Raw genomic sequence first — 24,003 nt, 5'->3', positions numbered from 1 at the left:
AGAACAACAAAAATATTTTATAATAAGTTAATTTATAATTTGCATTATTTATATGGTAATACATTTAACTTTCTTACGGGTCAATTTAAAAAACTGAATCACGTTATGAATAATTAAATAATATTTTGTAGTTGTGAATACTAAATTTAACTCGACTCTATATTTTAACTCTAAACCATGTATAAAGAATTATCATAAAAAAATTGTTTATTTATTTAGCCACATACAAAACAAACCATAAGATGTTTTAATATCAAATTTAAAACAATTGATGTTTTAAACTTCTTAAACACTGTATTTTTCTTACTACATATTTATTTTATTTTTCGTGTTATTTAAAGCAATGAGTAAGGAAGAAGGTTATTTTCTTGCAACCATGGGAAAAAGGCTTAATAATTCTCATGAACATGTCGCAGGGTATTCTATGATTAAAACTATCAATTTTTATTCAACCATTAAACTTAAGAGAATGGCTAGTGTGAAGTAAGAAAGAAGGGGTGCACTTGTTTGAGAGATGGTCTTTTGTTCCTACAATAAATAAAAAATGAAAAATAATTTTTACACAAGGAAAATGATTTTAGATTTTAAGGTTTTATCAGTTCTTCTTTATAGAACTCATGTGGAATGTGATAGTAATAAGTCGTGGGGTTTGTTTCAATAAGACCTTTAACATTAGATGATTATGTTTGTGTGTAGCAAGACTGTGTGTTGTTGATGATAGAATTAGTTGGTGTTTTTACTAGATTGTGTTGATAAGATTGTTTTGTCATCTTCACTTCTTTGGTTTTGTTGTTGTAAGGATAAAGTTTGTTCAATATTCTATTTTCTGTTCATTGTTATTGTCTGATACTCCAGTATCATCTTCCTTTGTTCTTGTTTTGGATATATCACTACCTAAAATTATAATGTTTTATTAAATTTATAGTATTAGTTTACGTTCATATATAATCCCAGTGGTTACATGTACTCCTTGTAGCATTTCTTTATTTTTTAGTTCTTGTAATACATCTATTCTGTCGTTAGTTTCTATAATATTTTGCTCATTTTCAATTAATTCTTTTCAAAACTAAAAACAAATTATTAACATGTGTATATCACTATGATAAAGTAAAATATAAAATAAGGAAAAACCAGAGAATGTTTTTTTAACTGAGTATTTTAAAGAATAAATTCATACATACTAAAATATAAAAGAGAAAATTGAAATACTAATAGATGAAAAATCTGGTACGAAATTAGTTATATATACATATAATATATAATATAGAGTGGACTAAAAAAATGATGTTAATATCAGAGAGAGAAGTTATCCTAAAGGCTTGACCCAAAGCCACTCACTGGTGCGTATTGCAGCAATGCCCACTTTGAATCTCTTCACAAATGTGCCTGTTGATACCGTCGTTGCCTCTGACATCCTCAGAGATGCCACAAAAGCTGTTGCAAAAATCATCGGAAAACCCGAATCCGTTAAGTCCACTTTTATCCTCTATTCTTCCCCTTCACGCACTCTCTCTCAACACTGTTCACCACTTGTTTGATCAAATTACTCTATAAAAATATCAAAACTTTACCTAACCCATGTCATGAAACTTATTAAGGATACCATTTACCTTCGAGACTGGACACTATTGCTGTCTGTTGACACTTTTTCCTGTTTAGTTTTTCGGTAATTTGATGTTCCACGGTTGAATAGTTGTTTTGCTACTTTAATTTTCAGTATAATTTGACATGGATTTTGTCTTCTTCTTTTTTGTCTGGGGATCACATTTCAGTATGTGATGATTTTGTTGAATGGGGGAGTGCCTATTGAATTTGCTGGAACTGAAGAGCCGGCCGCTTATGGAGAATTGATCTCAATTGGGGGCCTTGGTCCGAGTGTAAATGGAAAATTGAGTTCTACCATTGCAGAGATTCTTCAAACTAAGCTTTACATTGACAGTTCTCGATTTTATATCAAGTTTTATGATGTTCAGGTAAATTGTTGCTTTGTTCTATGTTGGCTTGTGTGATTCTGAGAATTTTGCTAATTGATATTGTTTACCACTTTTTGGTATTGTCTGGATTTTTGAAATATTTATATGTGGAGTGAAGTGATTTCGTTCATCTATCTTCTTTTATTCTCTGCCACATATATTGAAGCTTTTTTGGTTCTTCAAACATAGAGGTTTATTTTGTATCTTGCAATTCTATTATGATTCTTAGAATGTTTGTTGGAGGAAGCAAAAAATGGGATGAATTAGTGCTGTTTTTTCAGGGAATGGGTTGCTAACGACACAAGTTACTAAGTAGAAATTGATTTTGGATGTTGCTTAGCCATATTTTGTCTGTAGTAATAGAGTAAATAACTTTTTATCAGTCATAGAAAATATGCTTGCTACTACAAAAGAAAATATCTTTGCTAACTTTATCATGCACCTCTGGTCCTTGTATTGTTTATTTAAAAAAGAAGTTATCTTCCATTATTTTCATTATTTTTTCATTGTTTTGAAATTGCTGAAGCACATTTATGAACATTACCAAATGGGTGGGTCAAGAATACCCCTTCAAATAGCTTCCTGTCCATTCCATGAATGTTATACATAATCTCAACTTTTGTGTTCATTACATTCGTTTTCTGGTGCAGCGCTCATTCTTTGGGTTCAATGGCTCAACCTTTTAATTTTTTCTGATGCAGCGCTCATTCTTTGGATTCAATGGCTCAACCTTTTAATTGAACTGTCTTTCTAGACATAGATTCGTGGAGTTTCAATGAGAAAAAAACTGGCCATTCATCTTCTTTTGGATGATTATAAATCTGTATGCAAGTTTGTATGAATGAATACAGTAGTTTATGGAAATGGGAAAAAACTTCCTCCTCTATTCCCCTTTTTGATGCCTTAAAGATTCATGTCTTCAATTTATTTCTGTTCATGTGTGATCTGAATCTTAACGAGCTTCATAAACCATATAGAGGTGATTTCTGTTTGCAAGGGTAACGGATGTCACTGTTGCCATTAAGTGTAGCTTTGGGACATTTAACATAGTTTGTTGGAAATGTTACCAACTCTAAGCAAAAATGCAGTTAACACACTCTTGATATTTTCTTATAAGCACTCTTCTATTATACAAGTAAAATAGCATATTAGTCTCACTAATAGAGAGTGGACTCATAATTTCATGGGATAGGCATAGGATTTCACTGAATAATGATGTTTAGAAAATTAAAAGTGCATTACTAGTATTTCTCTAAAATAAATTATGTATTATTGTGCAAACTTTTTAGTATCTCTTTCTCGAGCAAAGATTACATATGTACCCAAAAAAGATCTCGTTTTGCAAATTAGTTGGACATTTATAAAACACGATATTTCTAGAATGCCCAATGATAATTGCATGTTAATACTTAGTCGTATTTTATAAATATTACAAATAGGAATATCATTGTATGAATAAAAATCAAGTAAATGTTAACAATAAAATTTATCGAAATCAATAAAATCTACATATTTTTTCAAAGCTTATAACAAAATTTTCAGGAATTACATTATTGTAAAACACTACTACAAACCTAAAACAGAATTGTTAAGAAAATTGAAAATGTTATCAATCGCATCCGGAGTACACTTCTCTAGAAACCACATCATAATTAGGCTAGTGCTTAATGCATTATCGAACACTAATATGGATGATAAAATAAATTCAATAAAGTCATCTGAAGTCATTATACCAAAGACACTTTAGTTTTAAGATAGCATTTTGTCTAGGTGGACATTTGTATTAAGAGACAAATAAAAACAAATTAAAAAATCTTAAAAGAAAAACTTTTCAGCGGACAAAAGTTTCAAAAAAAATATACTTCCATAAAAGTTAATTAGAAAAATTCCCTCTTATAGAAGTTGAAAAAAATTAGATCAAATAGTACTTATGTTGTTCTTTTCAAGACAATTGATCATACAATGAACTTGTATTTAAATAAACGAATATGATTTGTTTTATGCTAACGAAGGATAAGGAACAGATGACAAATAACATTTTAAAACATGGTCACTAAAGCAAGTTAAAGAAAGAAATGTGATTTTTTGTCATAAGAAAGTGTGCCGTATAAAATCTACGGTCTACAAGGATAGAAATACACAATTTGGACTGAAAAACGGAGCAAATGTACACATGGACCACAATTTAATATGAAAATTTTCATTTTGTCATTTACGTTGTAATGGAAGTGTTTCCAATATCATCGTCCCAATTCACCATCCATATTTTGCTTGCGTTTCAGCTTTAGTAAGCATGCCCTTTGCACGCCGCTCAGCGAGTTTCATTTCATTTTGTCTCATATCGAAGTACAATGAACCAATTTGATGCTTCCTCTTGTGCAGCTTTGTAGGCTTCCCCTTTGTCGAAGCAGGCTACAAGAATACATTTAGTAAGCACAAAGTAACTGATATACAATGTATAGTAACTGCCAGTGACCAAGATTTTCTACTTGATCGATTTGAATCTGTACTGACACACGGGTAAACTCCTAATAGCAATGCAAATATAAACATTTATCGTTTTCTTTGTTACCATTACTGCTAGCTCAGTATTTTTATGTACTAACACTGGTAAAAATGGTGCAAGTGGAAAAAAAAACCTTATCTTTCTTTTACAAATCTTCCGTAAAGAAAAATAAATGATGACAAGAAGAGCACTTCTTAACATTTAAAATATAACGATAAGTTAAAATAACACAGAAAATGTGTAGTTTTTTTTCATTTTTTTATTAATAATGAGGGAAAAACACAAGTTCCTGAGCAGTACATCAACATGCAAAGAGTTATAACTATAATGTGATGAATGGTTATACTAACATACAATCCAAATGAAGTATGGCTCAACTTAACAATGCAAAATATGCCATAATTCCTTTAACTAAAATATAAGAAAAAGAAACAAAAGCACACCCCTATGTGAAAGATATCTTTTGTTATACAAGCATTCAAAATTAAAAAACTCATTCTGATGTTAACATAATTAAAATGTACAGATGTATGCGTAAACAGTCAAATTCCCATTGATTTCAGTAAACAACTACACTTCTATATTTAGATGACCCTTTTATATGGAATGAGGAGAGAAATTCATGGTCAGCTTTTCTCCAGCTTCCTTTTATCTCCATGAAAGGAAAGATGAGATAAATTTCATACATATATAAGCAATATGGCTCAGTGACCTGTGAGGAGAGCAGCTAATATATATCATAATATGACCTAGGACAAGCTTATGTAGAGTTTATACACATCAACTACCTTCATTAGTAGACTTAATTGTAATTAAACTACAAACTAAATTCATCTTATACATTTAAAATTACAATACCAACCCAGTGTAAGTGTATGACCGTGCAAGTTCCTAGTAAGATGAGCAGGGTTATAAATGAGGGATAGCAAAATATGGTGGACAAAAAAAAATCCACCCAATACCGGTGCTGCCATGGCCTATGGGGCCACTATACTTGGCCTCCCTCTACAGATTGCTGATGGCTGAGGGGTCGAATAACACCACATTATCACCTTGTTTAACATTAGATGGAAATAGTATTAAAGTCCCATTTTAACTTCCCAAATAGAGGGTGGCATCTAAAGATACATCACTATTAAGTAATGGGAATTTTAATGATTTGACATTATTTAACAATGATCAGCATTACCATCTAAATACTCTCTTTACTTTATAGAATACAAGCCACAGAACATATCACCCATGTATAGTTCAAGTTTTAGTTTCTTGATAAATGAGCAATGTCTCGTTGACTCACTCCAACATGGACAAGCATTATACAATCTCACTCGATCAAGGGGCTTGAAAACATCATTCTAATTATGTAGAAGGAATTAATTTCATCTAAGTCACCCTTCTTCTTCCAAGTTATTGGTAATAGGTTGAATGAAACTTCAAAACCACCTAACACAAAAGATGTTTGACAATATAAAAACATATAGTTCCTCAGGTAAGCAGCTGCAATGAGTAGTGATTTCAGAACAAAGAACCGCACATCATTGTCACTTGGTAACTGCATGCAGCATTCTCAAGGTAAGTGAATATTCTTGTAATGTGAATTAATGTTAAAGAATCGGTCATGATTCTTGTAATGTGAATTAATGTTAAAGAATCGGCCATATTCATGACCGATGAGATATGATCATTAATGTAGGCACTTGCTAGTCTCTGCATTTATTGTTGTCCAGATTGACAATAAAACTTGAGCAGGGACATTTAAGAACAGTGTTCATATTTGAACCAATATAAAAAAGTTATTTATGCACTTCATATTTGTTCCCATAAAGTTCTTGAGAGAATAATGACCATGAGGGTTCCATCAATAAAAACTCTGTTATGGCTATCTATGAAAATCTTTCCATACCCTATATTCACTTGGAACCTGCACTAGAAGGGATTAACTGGTCATCAATCTCTCTCCATAATTAATCTCCCTAGGTTAATAAGTTATCTATGAAACCCCCCTTCAACCCAATATCTGTTTGAGAACTAGAGCAAGGAATTAACAGGTCGTAATCATAGGATGTTTTAGAAGGCAGGGGGAGCGCCTCTTGCATGCAATTACTTGAAAACTGTCATTACATGTCCCCTAAGCTAACGGAAAAGGTCAACAACCATATTCTAAGAACTGTACCCAATAACCTTATCACTAATTTTCAACATAACAAAATCCAAAAAGTACACTCATCTCTCAATTTAACTGAGAACTTTTAACAAAACTTCCTCGACAGAGATTGACAATCTAATTATCCAATTTCCCAATGCTTTAGAACAATATCTCTCTTTGACATATTATAAACAACTTCTTAGATGTCTGAGCATTGTGTTTCTTCCAGCCAGATGCAATACAATTATCGTTCCACATACCAAAATTTCTAAGGTCTATTTTCTTTTCTGTTTATTTTGAAAACTATTAGTCATGAATTTGCTCGGGTGCTCACAAAAATGTGGGACACTAATTTTGAAGCCTTCTACTACCCCGATCACCGCCTCAAGAACCCATATAAGCATCAGTGCTTTACCACATCACTACACGTGATCCAGCAAATAATATTTAGTCCTTTCTCTACAATATTCAAATCTAGATATCGTATAGACAAACATATCATCTTCAGTGATTACTTTTTTTACTGTTTGGGCTATTCTAAATGGGTATTGGTCATCCTACTTCAGTGAAGGAGCAACAGTGTTATTTTTGTATTTTATTAATTATTTGCAGTCTATTTTTATTCAAATTATTTTAGACAGATAAACCGGATCTATCCAGGATTTGAGGTAAATGGAAGTTGGTCTGCAACAAGGAAGATCAGGACTTTCTTAATACAAAGCATATCTCAAATTTTCTTCTAAACAATCCCCACCTGTTAAGCAAAAGACCTGTCCTATATTAGAAAAGCAGGCTAAATTATCTCACAAACCACTGGAAACATGTTTTCTTTCAACATCTTTGAAGCCCCCAGCCAACAGTCACACATACACTAGACTAAAAGGGCACAGAATAACTAGCCAAAAAACTGAATACGTACTCCTACAGCCAACTAAAACCAACTGCCCAACATGTAAAAACACAAGTTCAGAAATGAGAATACCTGATAAGTTGGTCCGAAAGCAATCCCAGTTAGCTTCACCTGATCCTCTCTCGGCCGGTTCTTAATCAACTCATCTTGCTTCACTTCTATAACTTCCATGGGAACCTCATGCCGCCCTCTCTTCCCAGGAATCCTCACCACACTTTCACTAATCCCAGAAGCTTCCGACACCGGTGCTGCTGAAACGTCACCCCAATTATTCCCATACTGTCCATAATCTCCATAGGCCTCACCATAATTCCCGTACTGTTCGGTTCCATAAGCAGCAGCCCCAGCCTCAGGCTCGGGAACCGAACCATAATTGCCATAATAACCAGCATACTGGTCAGTGGCATATTGGTAATTCTCATCATTTCCGTAATCCCCTACACTCTGATCCACGGTAACACTGCTCGAACCGCCAGAATTCGACGCCGTTTCCAGTGCCGGTGATTCGGTTTCGATGATGGATCTCCGACCTGAACCGGAACTCGCATGAACACCGAGAGTGGCAGCGTTCCTTGGCGCCGGAATATTGGCGAGGAAGGATTTCACCGAGGAGGTTTGCGTGGAGGACACTAACTTTTTCTTTCTCCTATCCCGTTCTTCTTCTTCTTCTTCGTCATCGTCGTCGAGAAGTTGGGTAGGGTTTGTGAGAGGGATGATTGGGGGCCTGAATTGCACGACGCGTTTGGGTTGTGGTTGTGGGATTTGGGGTTTAGGTTTAGGGTCGGCGGTTTCGCTGGAAGTGGCGAGGGAAGGTTGTTTGGGAGGAGGAAGAGATTGAAAGAAAGAAGAAGACGATGATTTGGGTTGGGGAAGAGATTGAAAGAAAGAAGACGATGATTTGGGCTGGGAAAGAGATTGAAAGAGCGATGATTTAGGTTGAGGAAGAGAGGAAAACGACGTCGTCGTTTTGGGTGGGATTGGTTGCTGCTGTTCTTCTTCTTCTTCTTCTGAAGAGGCGTAGTTTGCGAGTAGAGAATCCATAACCACCACAACGCTATTGATTATTACAATTGCGAATTGAGAGCATAACAACACCACCCTTTTACCTATTTTCCTCAAACCCTACCCAAACCAAACCTCTATATTCACTCTAATACTACATAAATCTCTTCACCTTTACTTCAATTTTTTTAATTTTTTTTTCACAATATAAATTTAAATCTTCACCAAAAATCAAAGTAATTAATTTTAGAAAAATGTTTGAGAGAAAAAAAAAACAATTTATTACTTGTTATGTAGTTCTGTATCCATATTACAGTGGTTTCTTAATCAATTTTTTAACTTTAAAAATCGATTATTTGAGAAATTTTACGTGGTGCCCCAATTTTTTTTATTCAACTTAAGAAAAAAACTTCATATAAAAAACTATTCTTTCAAAGTAAAAATACAAATTCCTAAATAAAATTAATTAAATTAAGTAAATTTTATTTGAAACATAATTAAGGAAAAATAAAAATATATAAAAGTATAAAAAAATTAAGAGTTTTTTCATGTTTTTATTATTAAAATAAAACAAAAATTTGTTGTACAAGTCCGGACGATCGAGTGATAAATACGCAACAAAGAAGCAATTATAACTGGTGTTGAATGAATCAAACGCAAGCTCCGAAATACCCAAAAAATATTTCAATGCAACACAACACCTCCACAATATCAGGAAGTCACTATTCATGTTCGTTATTAACTGACTATCCAGTCCACGCAGACAAAGGCCCATGAGTCAACCTATAAATAGAACTTTTGAGGGAGAAAGAAGGTACGTTTTTTATACCCTAGGAGAGAATACCTAAATCATAAACTTGAACTTCGGAGTGCAATCGCAGGTACCTCCAACCGACGGAGCACACACATCGAAAGAAGGAAACTTGAGGGAACTTGAAGACAACCAAAATGTCAACAAATTGTGTACCCAGCAGTCAGGTATTGTCTAAGCCCCATCGTCCGGTACATTTACATTTTTAAAAAATGATGTGAAAATAGAGAAATATATAAAATACCGTGGAGAATTATATAAATTAATTTAACAAACTTTTATAAGTAATCTTTGGTAGAGAAACTTAAAGAGAATAAAAGCTCAATAAACAAAAATTTCGCATTTGAAAATGAAATTCTTGTGAGCCAAAAAGTGTGTGCATGTATTGGAAAATAAGAATCTAAAAAAATTGAGAAAAAGTGCTTTGTTCTTTAAAATAATTTCGACTAAATATGCATTAAATGAATTGTGTATTAGATTAATTACTTTTGTTCAACAATAATGAACATGCGTGGAAAAAAGAGAGACAGTTAATATGTAAGATTGAATTACAAAATTAATTATTTTTTTCTTCTTTTTATATTAAGAAAAATCAGATTTAGTAATATTATGAAGTTTATACAAATATTAGATATTTATGCTCTCCAATAGTGTTGGTCATTCTTTCTGAAATAAGTAATTTGTATTAATACAATGGTTAACTATATTGAATTCACGTTTAAAGTAATTGGCTTTTAAAGTTCTTTTGAAAAATTAATTAAAAATAATTTGTTCATTTCTTTAATTCCTACAACAATAAAAGCAGTGGGCCCATAGAATGAAGCATAAAAAATAAGGCAGTTTCTTCCTGCACCCCTACGTTTTTCTTCCTGCACCCCTATAATGTTATGCAAAGATTAAAATGTTCTTATTATTTTTTAAAAACTCTAAAATGCTCCTAATTCCTAAAAACCCTAAAACTCTCACTTTCATTTTATTCCTCCCAGTGCAGCCGCAACTCCCAGATCCTCATTCCGTACGACGCCATTCCAGAACTCCACATCTCTTTATACTTTAGGGTGATATTGTCAACTTGAAGGTAAGTAAAATTTATGGTTTTTGGATCTCTACTTCTATCTTTTTTTTTGGATTTTCATTTCTACATTTCATTTATAATATTTCAGATAATGCATTCCGGTAGTTTTACGGAATAAAGAATATGTATATGTTTTTTCACATTCCAAATTATGGAATCTGTAGAAATTTTGGATTGATGTTTCTGGTAAAATTTCGGATTTCTATTTCCGATAATATTCCGGTTTGATGAATCCGTAACACATTATTCAATTCCAGATTGATGATTCCGTAATACATTACTCAATTCTGGATTCATCAATCCGAAGCACATTACTCAATCCTGATCCTACTTCTTTACCTTGCTCTGCACAACTACAAAGACCCTGGATGCACCAGCACCTGAGATGAATGAAGAAGATGAACAGTAGCAAAGAAAATCCAGGGCCCCTTTTTAAATAATAGATTAAGGTCAGTTTTGGAATTTTAAAAATTGTGGGGGTGCAGAAAGAAAAATGTAGGGGTGCAGGAAGCAGAAGCCGAAAGATTTAGCAATAATAGAATAGGCTGAGCCCAGAACGCCGAAACAAGAACGGTTGGGTCACTGACTCAGATATGTTTAGTTATTATTATTTGAGAAATTCTCCCTCCACCTCCATTGGTTATTCATACACCTCCATAATAAACTTAAAATATCTTTTTTACCCTTTCTGAAAAATTTAAATATCCCAATTCTCATAACCTCACACTACATCCCTTCATTTTCTTCCTAGCACCTTTACTCCATAGCAGCAGCAGCACCTTTACTCTTAGTTGAGATTTTTGGATTGCGTTTGAGAGAAGCGAGTCTTGAAATACTTCTATTATTGTGAAACTAAGTTTAATTTGTCAATTTTTTCCGGTATCATTTTTCGACCTTGTTTTTTACTTGCTTTGATACCAAATTCGGCCATTCGTTTTGTTTTTATTTATTTATTAATATATTATATTGGAATATCTAATATATTTAATAGGATCTGGGATATACCCATATATAATTGGACAATCATACTATTAAAAAAATAATACCATATTGTATATTCTGGTATGTATATTTGCATACTAGATTGTACATTTCGATATGCATTTTTGCATTATAAAATATACATCTGATGTCTATTTTTCTAATAATATATAAGATTGTCCAATTCAATAAGCATTTTTAAATTTTATACCGGATTCACGTCAACTTTAGAATCTAAAGAAGCTGGTAGTACTATGAAATTTGGAAGCATTATTGGTTTCATAGTTTCAAAGGTAATCGCTGCCACCACACCCATATGAGTGCTCCCATTTCCATCATTGGGTCCTGCTCAACCTTCTTTCTCATCTCTTCGAAGTTCCAATCCTCTGAAAAGCCAGTTGCGTATGAAGCTTTGGATTCTAAATAGATTTGACTTCAACAAATTGTTCACCCCAATGACACTGACATAAATTTTGTTCTGGAATTGTACATTCCTCCTCCATAGAAACTTGATATAAGGTTTCATTAATTCTTATGTAGCTTGTCTGCTTTGCCTCACACCCAATTGGAACTCTGACATTCAATCTTGCATATTCTAACTCCTTCAGAGCCAGCGTTGCATCGTCTACTTCAACCAGTGTTCCCAATAGTGATCCAAGTTTTCGAAGCATTCTGGGTTCCACAGTTTTAGAGGTAATTCCCTGCACCGCACCCATACCAGTTTGTTGAAATGATATTCCCATGGAATAATGGTGTAAAAAAGATCCTCACCCCACTCTTTGTTTTCCTTTATGTTTGCTTTAACCCTCAATTCACTTCCCACCATTAATAAAACGTATAACCGTCCGACTTTGTGTTTCTGCCACCACCATGATAGCGTGACCCACCGTGGGGCATAATCCAACATTCTCAAGGTAGATACTGTTGATATTATTAGAGTCTAAGTTCAAGAGAGGGGTAAATTGGACTTAAAAAAATTTCGCAAAGAATACTATTTAAGAAATATTGATAGAAAAAGAACATATTGATTTAAGGAAAAATTATTTATTTCATGATTTCAATAAGCAGCTTCAGAAATATAAAATATTATTTTTTTAGAATCAACAAATTTTATTTATGACTTAACAATTTTAGATTTTTGTACAGAGAGACAATATGAGACAATGTTTAGACCTTTAACACAGATTTAACAAAGAAACACTTTGACGATTATAAACAAGAGATACAATACTTTTAATATGATTTCCAAACCATTACCTTTAACACAATCACTTTAAATTTTTTTTCACTTGAAACAATTCTGTTAAAGAGATTTTAAGTGCGGAAATTAAATTCAACAAGCAACTTTCAAAAGTCTTTTTGAAAAAAAGTTTCAAAATGGTAGAACCTTGAACTAGATTTCTTATTTGAATTTTAAAACAGGTATTGCTTAGCCAAAGATTAGAGTTACTTAGAATTTTAAGAAAGATTAAAGCCTTATCAGAATCTTGAAAAGACAAAATGTGATTTAACCCAGAAGCAGTTAAAACAAAAAATTCAATTATGAAACAACAGGTTTATTTTATCACAGATTTCCAGATTTCAATTTTAAAGCAGTGATCAAGAAAGGAGAATGACACACATATTTATATTGGTTCCCTCAATAAGAACTACATCCAGTCCCACTTTATACCAAGATGTATTCACTAAAGCAAAACAATCTTTACAAATGTCTTAGTTCTTGAACCCTCCAAAAACTAAGATCACAAATTGAAACACACTATTCCAGCAACACACTTACTTTTAGAAACTATATCAATAAGTACAAACACAAACACTTTTACAAAAGGAAAAGTTTAAGAAGGAAAACACCTTGATTGCAGAAAAGAGTTCGAACTAAGACCCTCACAGCTGCAACACTTGAAAGAATCTTAAATTTCAAGCCAAAGGAACTAGCACAAGAGCACTTAAAGTTTTTAAGAAAAACTTTCAAAAACTAAAACTCACTTCAAAATCTCAATGAAAGCACTTGAAAATGTATGCAAATCGTAATTGCAAGGGGTGTTAAGAACTGAGATTAACCTCCCTTTTTATAGGTTTCAGATCAAAATAGATTTTCAAAAAACAATTACGTATTGTTATAAAAATAACAGATTAAAGTTCTAACGAACATATTGTTTTTCGAAAACACTCTTAGTGGTAACATAACCACTTTCTGATTAGTTGAAAATTGAAAGTGTGAACAAAGCAAAATTTGGAGTCGAAACTGAATTTCAAAAACCATCAAGCAGTTTTGATGCAGTGTCAAAGAATCAATTGTTTTGTCAAATTCTTGTGCAGTAAAACAATTTTTTGAAAAACATGAAACAAATTTTTAAAACTCTTTTTAAGAAACCCATGTGCTTGAGCTTATTACTATGACTATGAGATATAAAGAAGAATCATAGTGCAAAAGGCTTATTTAAACAATTTTTAACATATTTAAGAACCATGAACTACATTTTTCATAAACCTTCAAACAAGATGTCTTCATCAAACACTTTTTTATGCAAGTTGAGTAGAGTTTGCATCTATCTTCAATAGAGACGTCTTTCACTTGCTCTGCGTTCACCGACGTCAGAGATGGAGCCTACAACTCCTTCGCGAGCGATGATGGAAGGTGAAGCCGAAAAAGGGAATTTGTTTTTCCCATGGTCCCTACATGTTCTGCCTCCCCCAAAGTGCTCCTCTTGTTCTGAGGTAATCTCATGTACCGTATCCATACCAGTTTGTCGATCGCTTCAAAATGGTCTTCCCATGGAATGATGGTGTCAAACTGATCCTCAAACCGCTCTATGTTTTCCACTATGGTTTCTTTAACCCTCAATTCACTTTGCCCTATTAATAAAACGTGGAATCGTCTGAATCTACGTTTGTATCCACTTGTAGTTGAACATTAAATAGGCCTAAAGCACACCTATCTCAAACCAGAAAAACCATTTAGGCTAGAGAGCCTGTTAGGCCATAGTACTACACATGATTGATGCAACTAAGAATCATTAGCATAAATATTTTAGATATATTAGGGGACACAAACATCAATCGAACTAAAAAAAACAAGTTTAGGATGTTTATTGGTTATCTAAACCTAAGTTTTTATCTAAATCATCATAAAGACTTGTATAACATCTGATTAATGATTGTTAAAAATAACGTCATTTTTATGAGTTCAAGTAGTCTAGAGAGTAATCCACACAATTTTTCAAATTTGATTGTATTTTCTATTAAGCCTTACTGTACACATAACCTAGAAAATGTAGTTTAGCATGTATTATGATGCACTAATATAATTCCTATCCAGTTATCACATATATTCCAAATTTGGTTAGCCACACGACAAGTGAAAACACAAATAACTGATCGATTCCTGTAAATGATCACACTGATAGATTCTTCTAAATGATCATACGTGAGATGAATACAGATACTTCTATAAATTAAGTTATAAACTGTAGCTAGCTTGTTTTTAAAACAACCTTCTTACAAAAAAAAAATAGAGTTAATGGTAGTGCTTTATTACTTCACAAACTTCTTTAGAACTTTTTATTGTGTGATAACAATTGATCACCAAAATATAAATCAAACATTACATATTTGTGTATTAAAGATTAGTATATTACAAGAAATTGTTGGTACCTAAATTTTTTTTTTTTATAAAAAGCTTTCATGTTAGGCATCACTATGCTACTTAACATCTCATCTAGGCTGACACCTCAAGTAACAACAATCATTTGCCATCACATGAAAAAAAATATTATTAAAAAAAAGAAAAAGAAAGAAAATACAAAAATATGTGAGGACTAGACCAAAACTCATATGTTGACAAAAACGATACATAGGTAGACTATATCTATTAATAAAGAATTATAAGAACAGACTAGATGGAAGCCTATTACCATTGAAAGGATATCAATGAAAGGCCTAAAATCTTGATAGCTAATTTAATATCAATTTAGAAACTAATTTATAAATTTTATTAATAATATAAACTACTTTAGATATAAATAATTTTTTAAATTTTTATAACAATATTTAATTTAATTAATTTAATAATTAATTAAATTTTATTTAATGATTTTTTTATCCATTCTTTTGTGACATTATTTGCTTTTGAAAGCTATTTTTATCGTTGAAAGTATGAAAATTGGATTCCATTGAAGGCAACGTACGTAAAGCTTACAACGTGAGAGGCTATCGACATAGAAAATGAAAAAGAAGAACACTTGCAAACGTTGTTCACACTGATTCACTAAAAAAAAGACCCTCCACAGAACATTTTCAGCTTTGATCGATCTCGTTTCTTCATTAGAATCAGATACTCATTGGGCTTTGAGCACCATTCAGTGCTGAAATTGCTGTCTGAATTTTTATCTGCAAAATATCTTTCTCTTCTTCATCTGCCTGCAAACATATGAAACAATTAAAAAAGCAACACAAAACGCACTTATTGGTATGAAAATATTATATTAATTTATACACATCAAACATGAATCTTCATTGATCTAATTGTTAAACTTAATTAATGGATGTGTTAAAGATAAAGGTTTAAGAACGTTGTCATTTTTCAATTAATTGTAGACTTTTGCATTGGATTCGACCAATTCGTTTCCTAATCAATCTGATTAGGACTTCAATTATTGAATTAAATAAACATTAATGCCTGCATTCAAAACCAATTTTCTTTTGCTTAGATGGGAAGATAAGTTGACGTGACTATTGTCGCAATGATCACCCTCTTTATGTCGTTGTTACAATTTATGTAATTAAAAAGCTAATTTAACTTTTGTCTTACTTTTACAATAAAGTTTAAAATGAAAATTATTAAAATAATGTTATTTGTAAACTATTTTTTTTTTGGATTTAAATCTTCATTTCATTATCTTACATTAACTAGTTTAGAATAAAAAAAATCAGACTACGGTATGCAATTTCTTTTAAAAAATTATTTAGTTTACTTTTAAAGCTATATTCTGATTTCCTTTTATGCTCTTTAATTTTTAAAGTATTTATTTTCAAATCCAATTAAAAAAAAATTAAAATAACTTGAGTCAATATTACCTCAAGTTCTATCGACACATAAGTTAATTTACATACAAAACTATTCTTTTATAGTAAAAAATAAATAAAATATATGAATAAGGTATTTCAGCAAACTCAAACCCTTAACAAATATTCTTTTTATCTACACTAAAATTATAAACAGGAAAAATACTCACTAACTTAATTTTTATTAATTCTTAATTTGACTTTTAATTATATTTGTGATTGTACGGGGTGATGCATATTTTAAAGATAGCTATAATAATTAAAATATTAAAAAAAAATCAATATTAAGCTTGATTTATTAACATCAAATTCGTGAAGTGATAAAGATTATCATAATTACATTTGGATTCCTATGTTGAACTTTTAACTTTTCTAGTTTAAATAAGAACACTCATACACCTATGTCAAGATTCCGTTTATTTTTTAAAATATTTGTCTAGACGAATTTTTTATTTGAGAGAGAAGTAAAAGAAAAATTATTTTATGACTTAAATTAATTTAGAAAATATTTTAAATAATTTTTAAAAAACTAATTTGTTACATGGCATATAAGTTAATTTTAATTCATGAAAGATTCATTTTTTAAAATTTTTTCTCATAAGGGAGAAGTTAGTTGTAGAAGAACTTATATTAGTTCCACCAACAGCCAACCCTAAAATTAATATCTAGGGCATCTCACTCGATCTTCAGTGCTAGGCTGGTTTATGCAAGTGCTGCAGATTTTTCGTGGAAACGTTTATGCAGCAGAATTGGAAGAAGAGGGTCTGATAATACTGCATATTTATGCAGCAGTTGAACTCTATATATGTTCCAAGCATGGAGAATGCATGTTTTCTTTGGTGTGCACTGCATAATTATGCAGTTCTGAATTAGTGTAGTGGTTATGCAGATGCATGTTGTTTTTTTCTGTTTTGAGGGTTTATCGTAGTTTTGCATTTGTTAGTTAAATGGAGAGATTGAGAAGTTAAATAAATTTATAAGGGTTGAAATAAATCTCAAGTGTTATTTTTTAATTTATTTATTTATGGAAAAATTTCATAAACGACATGATAATCAGTGCGAATCCCCTACCACTCAATATATGTCGTCGCAATGATTTTTTTGTTGAAGATACGAGGAAATGGAAGAAGAAAAAGTAGATCATCATCTGAATGACGAGAACGTTATGGAGAATATTGGAGACCCTAATAATTAAAGGGAGTGTAGAAAGATTAATTTTTGTTAAAGCCAGAAAGAAAAATTAACACCACATAAAATTATAGGATTGGAATGTTTCCTAAATTTAAAATTTGAAATCAACGTGCTGAAAATTGTAGTGCGTGATGACTTGCGAAGAAGACGCTGATTTTGTATTCTCTTGCAAGGCACGTTTTCAACTCTTGGTCTTTTTTGTTATTATGGGCATTGCATCTACCAACCAAATTAATATTATTCTAAAGTTGCAATTTGTCTCCTTCAACTCGTACTATAACAAAAACAGGAAACAAAACAGTATAGTTTCTGTTTTTGCCATATAGCTAGAAATTTTGGAGAAACTGAATTAGGAAAGTGAGAAATAGATTATTTGGATTTGGCACGCAAATAGTCCAGTCCAGATACAATGCAACAAAACAGACAACAACCATTTCCATTATAATCAATCAATCCCACGAATCATTCTAGAATATGCGTTGTTGGTCCAAATTTTCAGAATAATGGGGCCACTTTGATTCTTTTTATACTTCTTCACTCTCGTATATCATGAAATGGAGTATTTATTTCTAGACCAAGTGTAATTAGTATTCTGAATTATAAGAATTTTGTTGAAAGGTATACGAGATTTCAATTAGGCTAAATAGATATTATCCTCTCACTAATAAAAAAAATCTTTAACCAATTATAGAGCTATGTATATACTGCCTATTGCAGGACACAGATTTCATTACGTAAAACTAAAACTTAAAACCAGGTCAGGCATCACTACCTCAACACGAAACCTTAAAACCGCAAAAAACCGAAAGGATGAATTGATTTTCAAAAGGTAGAGGGGTTTCTTCTTGTTTGTCGATATTTTTTTATTATATTATCTTATTTCAATGAATTAAAATTTATTTTAATTTTAATTTTACATTTTATTCAAGTTAAATCTATTTGGTGTGTAATTTGTGGTTTGAATAAAAAAATTATTGGAGAAATAATATAAATTGCAAATTGGTATAAAAAACAACAAGTGTAAAGTGTATAATAAAGTAGTAATGTGAGTAATAATTTTTAATGTATTAATAATTTATTTTTAATATTTTTTATTATTGTATATATAGCATAATGAAATTTTTAAAGTTTAAAATATTATAGTTTTAAAATATAGTTAAAGATAATAAGAATATATGCATATAAAATAAGATTATTACAAGAATAATATAAAATATGAATATATATATATATATATATATATATTACAAGAAAATTATTAAATAAAAATTAAGTTTAGAGATAAAAAAATTATTAATTGCTATATTGACTAAATTAGATACTAATTTAATTTAAAGACTAAAAAATTTATTGATACATAAACTATTTTTTATTGTTGATAAATAATTATTAAATTGATATTTAATTAAGAAGTTTTAATCATTACACCAATCAAATTTTGTTGTGATATTATGATTATTATTAAATATTATTAATATTATAAATAGTTTTAATATCATTAATATTATAAATAATATTAGTTCTATTAATATTATTTATATTATTAAAATTATTATTACTAATATATAAATTTTGTTCATATTATTAATATCATTAATACTATTAATATTACTAATACTATTAATATAATTAATAATAATAATATTCATATTATTAATTTTATAATATTAATAATATGTATACTTATTAATTATGATTATTATTATTTATGAATATTAGTTATAATTTTATAATTATTTATATTATAATAATATTTTTAATATTATGTATATAATTATTATGATAAAAGTTGATAGGTAATAGAGATTTGTGGGTAATAGTTGGTAGGTAATAGAAATTTTTGGATAATAGTTGGTAGGTAATAGAGATTTGTGGATAATAGTTGGTATGTAATAGAGACTTGTGGATAATAGTTAGTAGATAATAAAGATTCGTGAGTAATAGTTGGTAGGTAATAGAGATCCATGGATAATAGTTTATAGGTAATAGAGATTCATGGATAATAGTTTATAGGTAATAAAGATCCATGGATAATAGTTTATAAGTAATAGATATCTCTGAGTAATGACAGGTAATGCTGAAATTACCTACGAATTTACATACAGATTCAAATCTGTGGGTAATATCTATAGGTAAACTGAATTTACCTACAGATTCAGATCTATAAGTAAGAAACCATAGATAATACTGATTTTTTTTTATAGTGATAAATTATTTTTTGTTTCTAAAATTAATTTTTATTTAATTATTTTCTAGTAGTGATATATATATATATATATAAATCATGATACCATACGTATCTTATATCTATAAAGGAAATCAGCCACTTGCATTCTTTTTAAAATCACTACAGTTCCAATGTAGTGAGAGATATTTTGAAATTATTAAATAACCCATAATTATATAAAATTTCTTACATTTTATCCTAATATGAGTGAAGGAAGAGACAAAATGATAAAGACAGTGTTATGAGTATTGTTAAATGAGAATTAATTGAGCATAAATTAATAGACGGTGAATTTATTGAAGGAAGAAAGTTCCTCCTCCAACAGTTCTTTCCAATGAAAAGCAATTCTTATTTGTTTAGTTTTTTGAAGTTATAAATTATGCAGGTTGTCTTCCAAGAGTTATAAAGACCAAATTAATTAGTTCTTCAAAGATTTTATTCTACCAACTTTAACATTTTTTTATTAAAATCTCTAAAGACTAAAAGATTAATTTAATCTATGAAGAAATTAATTCATCCAAAAAAAATTATGTTATTCTGCAGCTCTCCACAAAAATAAATATGGTGACATTTCAAATTTTTAATTGATAATAACTTAATGGTAGATTTTATATTGAAAGGATTGACTTATAAAAAAGTCTTTAAAATATCAACATTGATAGTTTAAAGTTTCAAGAGGTTAATTTGAATTTTTTTTGGAAAGATTGAAGAAAAGATATGTGTAACTCTAAAAAATGAAGCTGAAACTTTTTAATTCATGAGGTGAAAACTTAAATATTAAAAAAAGTAAATTTCTTGTTCTCAATAACAATAAATATAATTCTATTATTCATCAATCTTTCAATGGCCTTTGCTAAGATAATCAAATATCCAGCTTATCCGAACTTGAGAAGGCAATCATGGTATTACTATACGTAGTATAATATTTTCTATTTCTTTTTGTCTTATTTTGTTTTTTATCAATTTTTTTACACGTTTAGAAAATATGGTAATTCCTTTTATCCCAAATACCTCAAATGGGGACAATAACATGTTAAACACATTTTTCCAAACATCAAAAAGTTTCTCCCATTAAAGTTGTCACAACAGATTGTGAATAGGTGAGGGAGATGTTTAAAACACAATATTCATCATCCACTGTCAAACGCCGTTCCTTATAATTATCATCATTGACCCTAAAATACCAATAAATGCGGGGTTTTCCAATTTACTTAAGTGGTTCATATAGTTTCCCATCATGTAGTATAGTATGCATGTAGGGCATTTCTTGTAACAAACTCAATTGAGACACTACGCAGAATTAAACAATGTATGACTGAGATGAGATAAACAAAATACAAGAAAAAAGAGGTAGTTTTTTAAGGTTTTGAATGACATGAAATTTCTTATATAGGTTAACTTATGAGTGTAGAATTTATTTGATTTAAATTTGTATGATTAAGTAGCAACTTAATTCAATATTTGTACTTGAAGAAGCAAGAAGTGAATATTAAAAATTAGAAGAAGGGCAAAATGGGAGACTAACCTCGATGAAGACTGTCTTCAAAAGTGTTCCTGAAAAAGAAGTGATATTGGCTGTAATGACCTTCAGCTTTAAAGATTCGAACACCTCACACAGTTTTACCATCGTGTCTGTCCTTTTACTACATGTCAAGCTCACCACAAACGTCTTCTCTCTCATGTACGTAACCCTCAGCTGCCATTCACCAGTCAATAGCACTATATTATATAAAGGGATAAAAAAGTTTACAAAAACTTCAAATAAATAAAATGATTAAAAGAGTGATGATGAGTTGGTGTTATACCTCAATTAATTCAATAGGGGAATTTCTTGAAGTGCCGGAATCAAATAGCTGTTCTGTTCTATTCTTCTTAGACCTGAGGAGAACAGGGAGGTCGTGATCAAATTCATAGGTTGGGTTTTTGAGCTTCCCAGATTCGAGATTCAAAATCTCTGCTTTGATTCTTTTCTCTTGCTCATGCAAGTTCTGGATGTATTCAATAGCATCCTTAATGATAGAAGCCTTATCCATCTGTACAAATTCGCCATCAACAAATAAATTAATGCACACAATACGTGTCTCCTATAGGTTCTAGCTAGCTATATACTTTTTTTCTGAAAGCGAAATGAACAATAATATCTGACTTTATCTGTGGGGTTTTCTCCACACTATGAGCATATACCTTACTGATATTGGGGACCACTGCTCTAAGCGCAAAGAGCCTTTCGTTCAGCTTCTTCCTCCTATTCCTCTCCGAAACAATGTTCTTTGACGCCACCGATGAAGCACCACCGTCCGGAGAGCTTGAATCATAGTACCCGGACAACGCCGCCTCATCCATTGCCCAGCTGCATGTCACATCACCAATTATTTTAATTACTTATTCAATCTCCTTCATATTAATTACACAAGTTTATATATCCAGTGAAATCACACTGAAGAAAAAACGTGGAAAAAATGATGAAGAATTGATTAATTAAGTGATGTATGGAGTAAGGAAAATGTTGTGAACTGTGATTACCTATCAAGCTCTTCGTTTTGGAAGAAGGAGTCAAGGAAATGGTCGTAGTCCTCAACAATATTGTCCATGGTTGGAAAGTTTGAGGTTGTAATGGAGGAGGGAGAGAATAAAGAATGGTTTTTGATCCTTTTCTTTCTTTTTTCTTATTGTATGTAGTGTTGGTGTGTTTGCAGGTAATGATTTTCTGTGCTTGGTGAGAGCAGGGTGGGATATATATAGTGGAGAGGAGGCCTTCGAGATGAGAATGTTTTCAACTTTGTTTCCATGTTTGCTGCTTCCCAGAAACAGCGACCGAGACCGTCAAACAATGTGTGGTCTCTGAGACCGCGTTATTCACATCAATAATTTATCCATGGATTCACATCAATAACCAATGCGTTTACATTTATACATTTATATCAACTTTAATGTTCTATCAACTTTAATGGTGTATTTCAGAATTATTTATCATCACAAATTTATAAATTATTTTAAAGATTTAAAATATAGAGTTATAAATTTATCATTATTATTGAAAAATATTTAAATAATAAATTATGATATATTTTTTTAAGTTTGAGTTAATTAATTTTTTTTAATACATAATATTCATAATTATTTGTATTTTTTAATAAAAAAAAAATATAATAAAAATAATTTTGTGTTAAATTTAAATAAATTGATTAAATATATTAATATTTATGAAAATAATATTTATTATTATATATCTTTGTTATTTTATATAACTATATATATTTTGTTTATAATTTTATTTTATTATTTTACTAATTTTATTATTTATAATTATATATTGTTATGAATAGTATAATTAAATATTTTTTAAATTATTAAATAAATTTATGTAGTATTTAAATTTTTTTATGAGCAATAGTATTTAATTTGTAGTAATTAGATATTTTATTTTGGATTAATAAGTTGAAAAAATTAAGTTTGAAGCTTTCTATAACTTTAAATATTTGAATTTAATTCAGATTAAAAAAATTATTTCATTAAATATTTAGAACTTTTAGATCTTAGAAATGAGTTTGTGTTTGATTGTGCTGTCCTGTAGATTGAGGTCAGGTGTTAAATGTTAATTGTTATTGCTTATGTTTTTTTTGTCTTTATATAAAAACTGAAAAAAAATGTTTATTTAATTTAATTTGAGATTTTTAATTGGGATTCTATTAAAAAAAATTATTGAATGTTTAAAAGTTTATGTTTTTAAATGAATTATTGTCATTAATTTGGGTGATATAACCATTTGATTTCTCTGTCTCCCATAGAGTACCATGACTTTATGCCCTGTTTGTTTCTGGGGCCGTGGAAGTTTACAAGCAGGAAAGTGATAATATTAAATATTGTTATTATAATTATATTTTTATTATTTATAATTAGTAAAAAATTTCATAATATTATTAAAAAGTTAAATTATAGTTAATTTTATTTGTACAAATATTTAATAATATTATTAATAAAAATAAATATAGTTATTTATTATATAATATTATTATTAATTATAAAAAATAAATATTTAAATTAATTTATTATTCAAATATTTTTAAAAAGGATAAATTTATAAATTTACATTTTACAAATTTTTAAAAATTAATTT

At 30.1% G+C, this 24,003-nt stretch overlaps 3 protein-coding genes across 5 annotated transcripts; 1 reads left to right on the top strand and 2 right to left on the bottom strand.

Annotated features, from left to right (window-relative positions):
• The first annotated feature begins 1,273 nt into the window (after positions 1 to 1,273).
• Positions 1,274 to 2,859, top strand: LOC137807263 (Tautomerase/MIF superfamily protein). 2 transcript variants are annotated; one of them, XM_068607791.2, is made up of 3 exons: positions 1,274 to 1,466; positions 1,773 to 1,973; positions 2,624 to 2,859. In XM_068607791.2, the coding sequence occupies exons 1-3, from the start codon at positions 1,356 to 1,358 to the stop codon at positions 2,657 to 2,659; spliced, it is 348 nt and encodes a 115-aa protein (XP_068463892.1). In that variant the 5' UTR covers positions 1,274 to 1,355; the 3' UTR covers positions 2,660 to 2,859. The 2 variants fall into 2 exon arrangements, with proteins under 2 accessions (XP_068463892.1, XP_068463893.1); XM_068607792.2 differs by having other exon boundaries at positions 1,276 to 1,466; positions 2,675 to 2,859.
• A 1,177-nt stretch (positions 2,860 to 4,036) lies between these two features.
• Positions 4,037 to 8,718, bottom strand: LOC137807265 (mitotic checkpoint protein PRCC-carboxy-term protein). The gene is made up of 2 exons (XM_068607793.2): positions 7,608 to 8,718; positions 4,037 to 4,385 (listed from the first exon to the last, which is right to left on the bottom strand). The coding sequence occupies exons 1-2, from the start codon at positions 8,574 to 8,576 to the stop codon at positions 4,227 to 4,229; spliced, it is 1,128 nt and encodes a 375-aa protein (XP_068463894.1). The 5' UTR covers positions 8,577 to 8,718; the 3' UTR covers positions 4,037 to 4,226.
• A 6,824-nt stretch (positions 8,719 to 15,542) lies between these two features.
• LOC137807266 (transcription factor bHLH35) lies at positions 15,543 to 22,767 on the bottom strand. 2 transcript variants are annotated; one of them, XR_016519756.1, is made up of 5 exons: positions 22,410 to 22,763; positions 22,071 to 22,236; positions 21,692 to 21,919; positions 21,412 to 21,605; positions 15,543 to 15,823 (listed from the first exon to the last, which is right to left on the bottom strand). XR_016519756.1 is itself a non-coding variant. In XM_068607794.1 (5 exons), the coding sequence occupies exons 1-5, from the start codon at positions 22,475 to 22,477 to the stop codon at positions 15,734 to 15,736; spliced, it is 723 nt and encodes a 240-aa protein (XP_068463895.1). In that variant the 5' UTR covers positions 22,478 to 22,767; the 3' UTR covers positions 15,543 to 15,733. The 2 variants fall into 2 exon arrangements, 1 of the variants encoding a protein (XP_068463895.1); XM_068607794.1 differs by having other exon boundaries at positions 21,412 to 21,582; positions 22,410 to 22,767.
• Between the last annotated feature and the right edge of the window lie 1,236 nt (positions 22,768 to 24,003).

This window comes from Phaseolus vulgaris, chromosome 3, assembly GCF_051622355.1.
Source record: "Phaseolus vulgaris cultivar YP4 chromosome 3, ASM5162235v1, whole genome shotgun sequence".
In the NCBI taxonomy this organism is placed as follows: Eukaryota; Viridiplantae; Streptophyta; class Magnoliopsida; order Fabales; family Fabaceae; genus Phaseolus; species Phaseolus vulgaris.
Note: the sequence above shows the minus strand (reverse complement) of the source record. Positions and strands in the feature narration are given on the sequence as shown.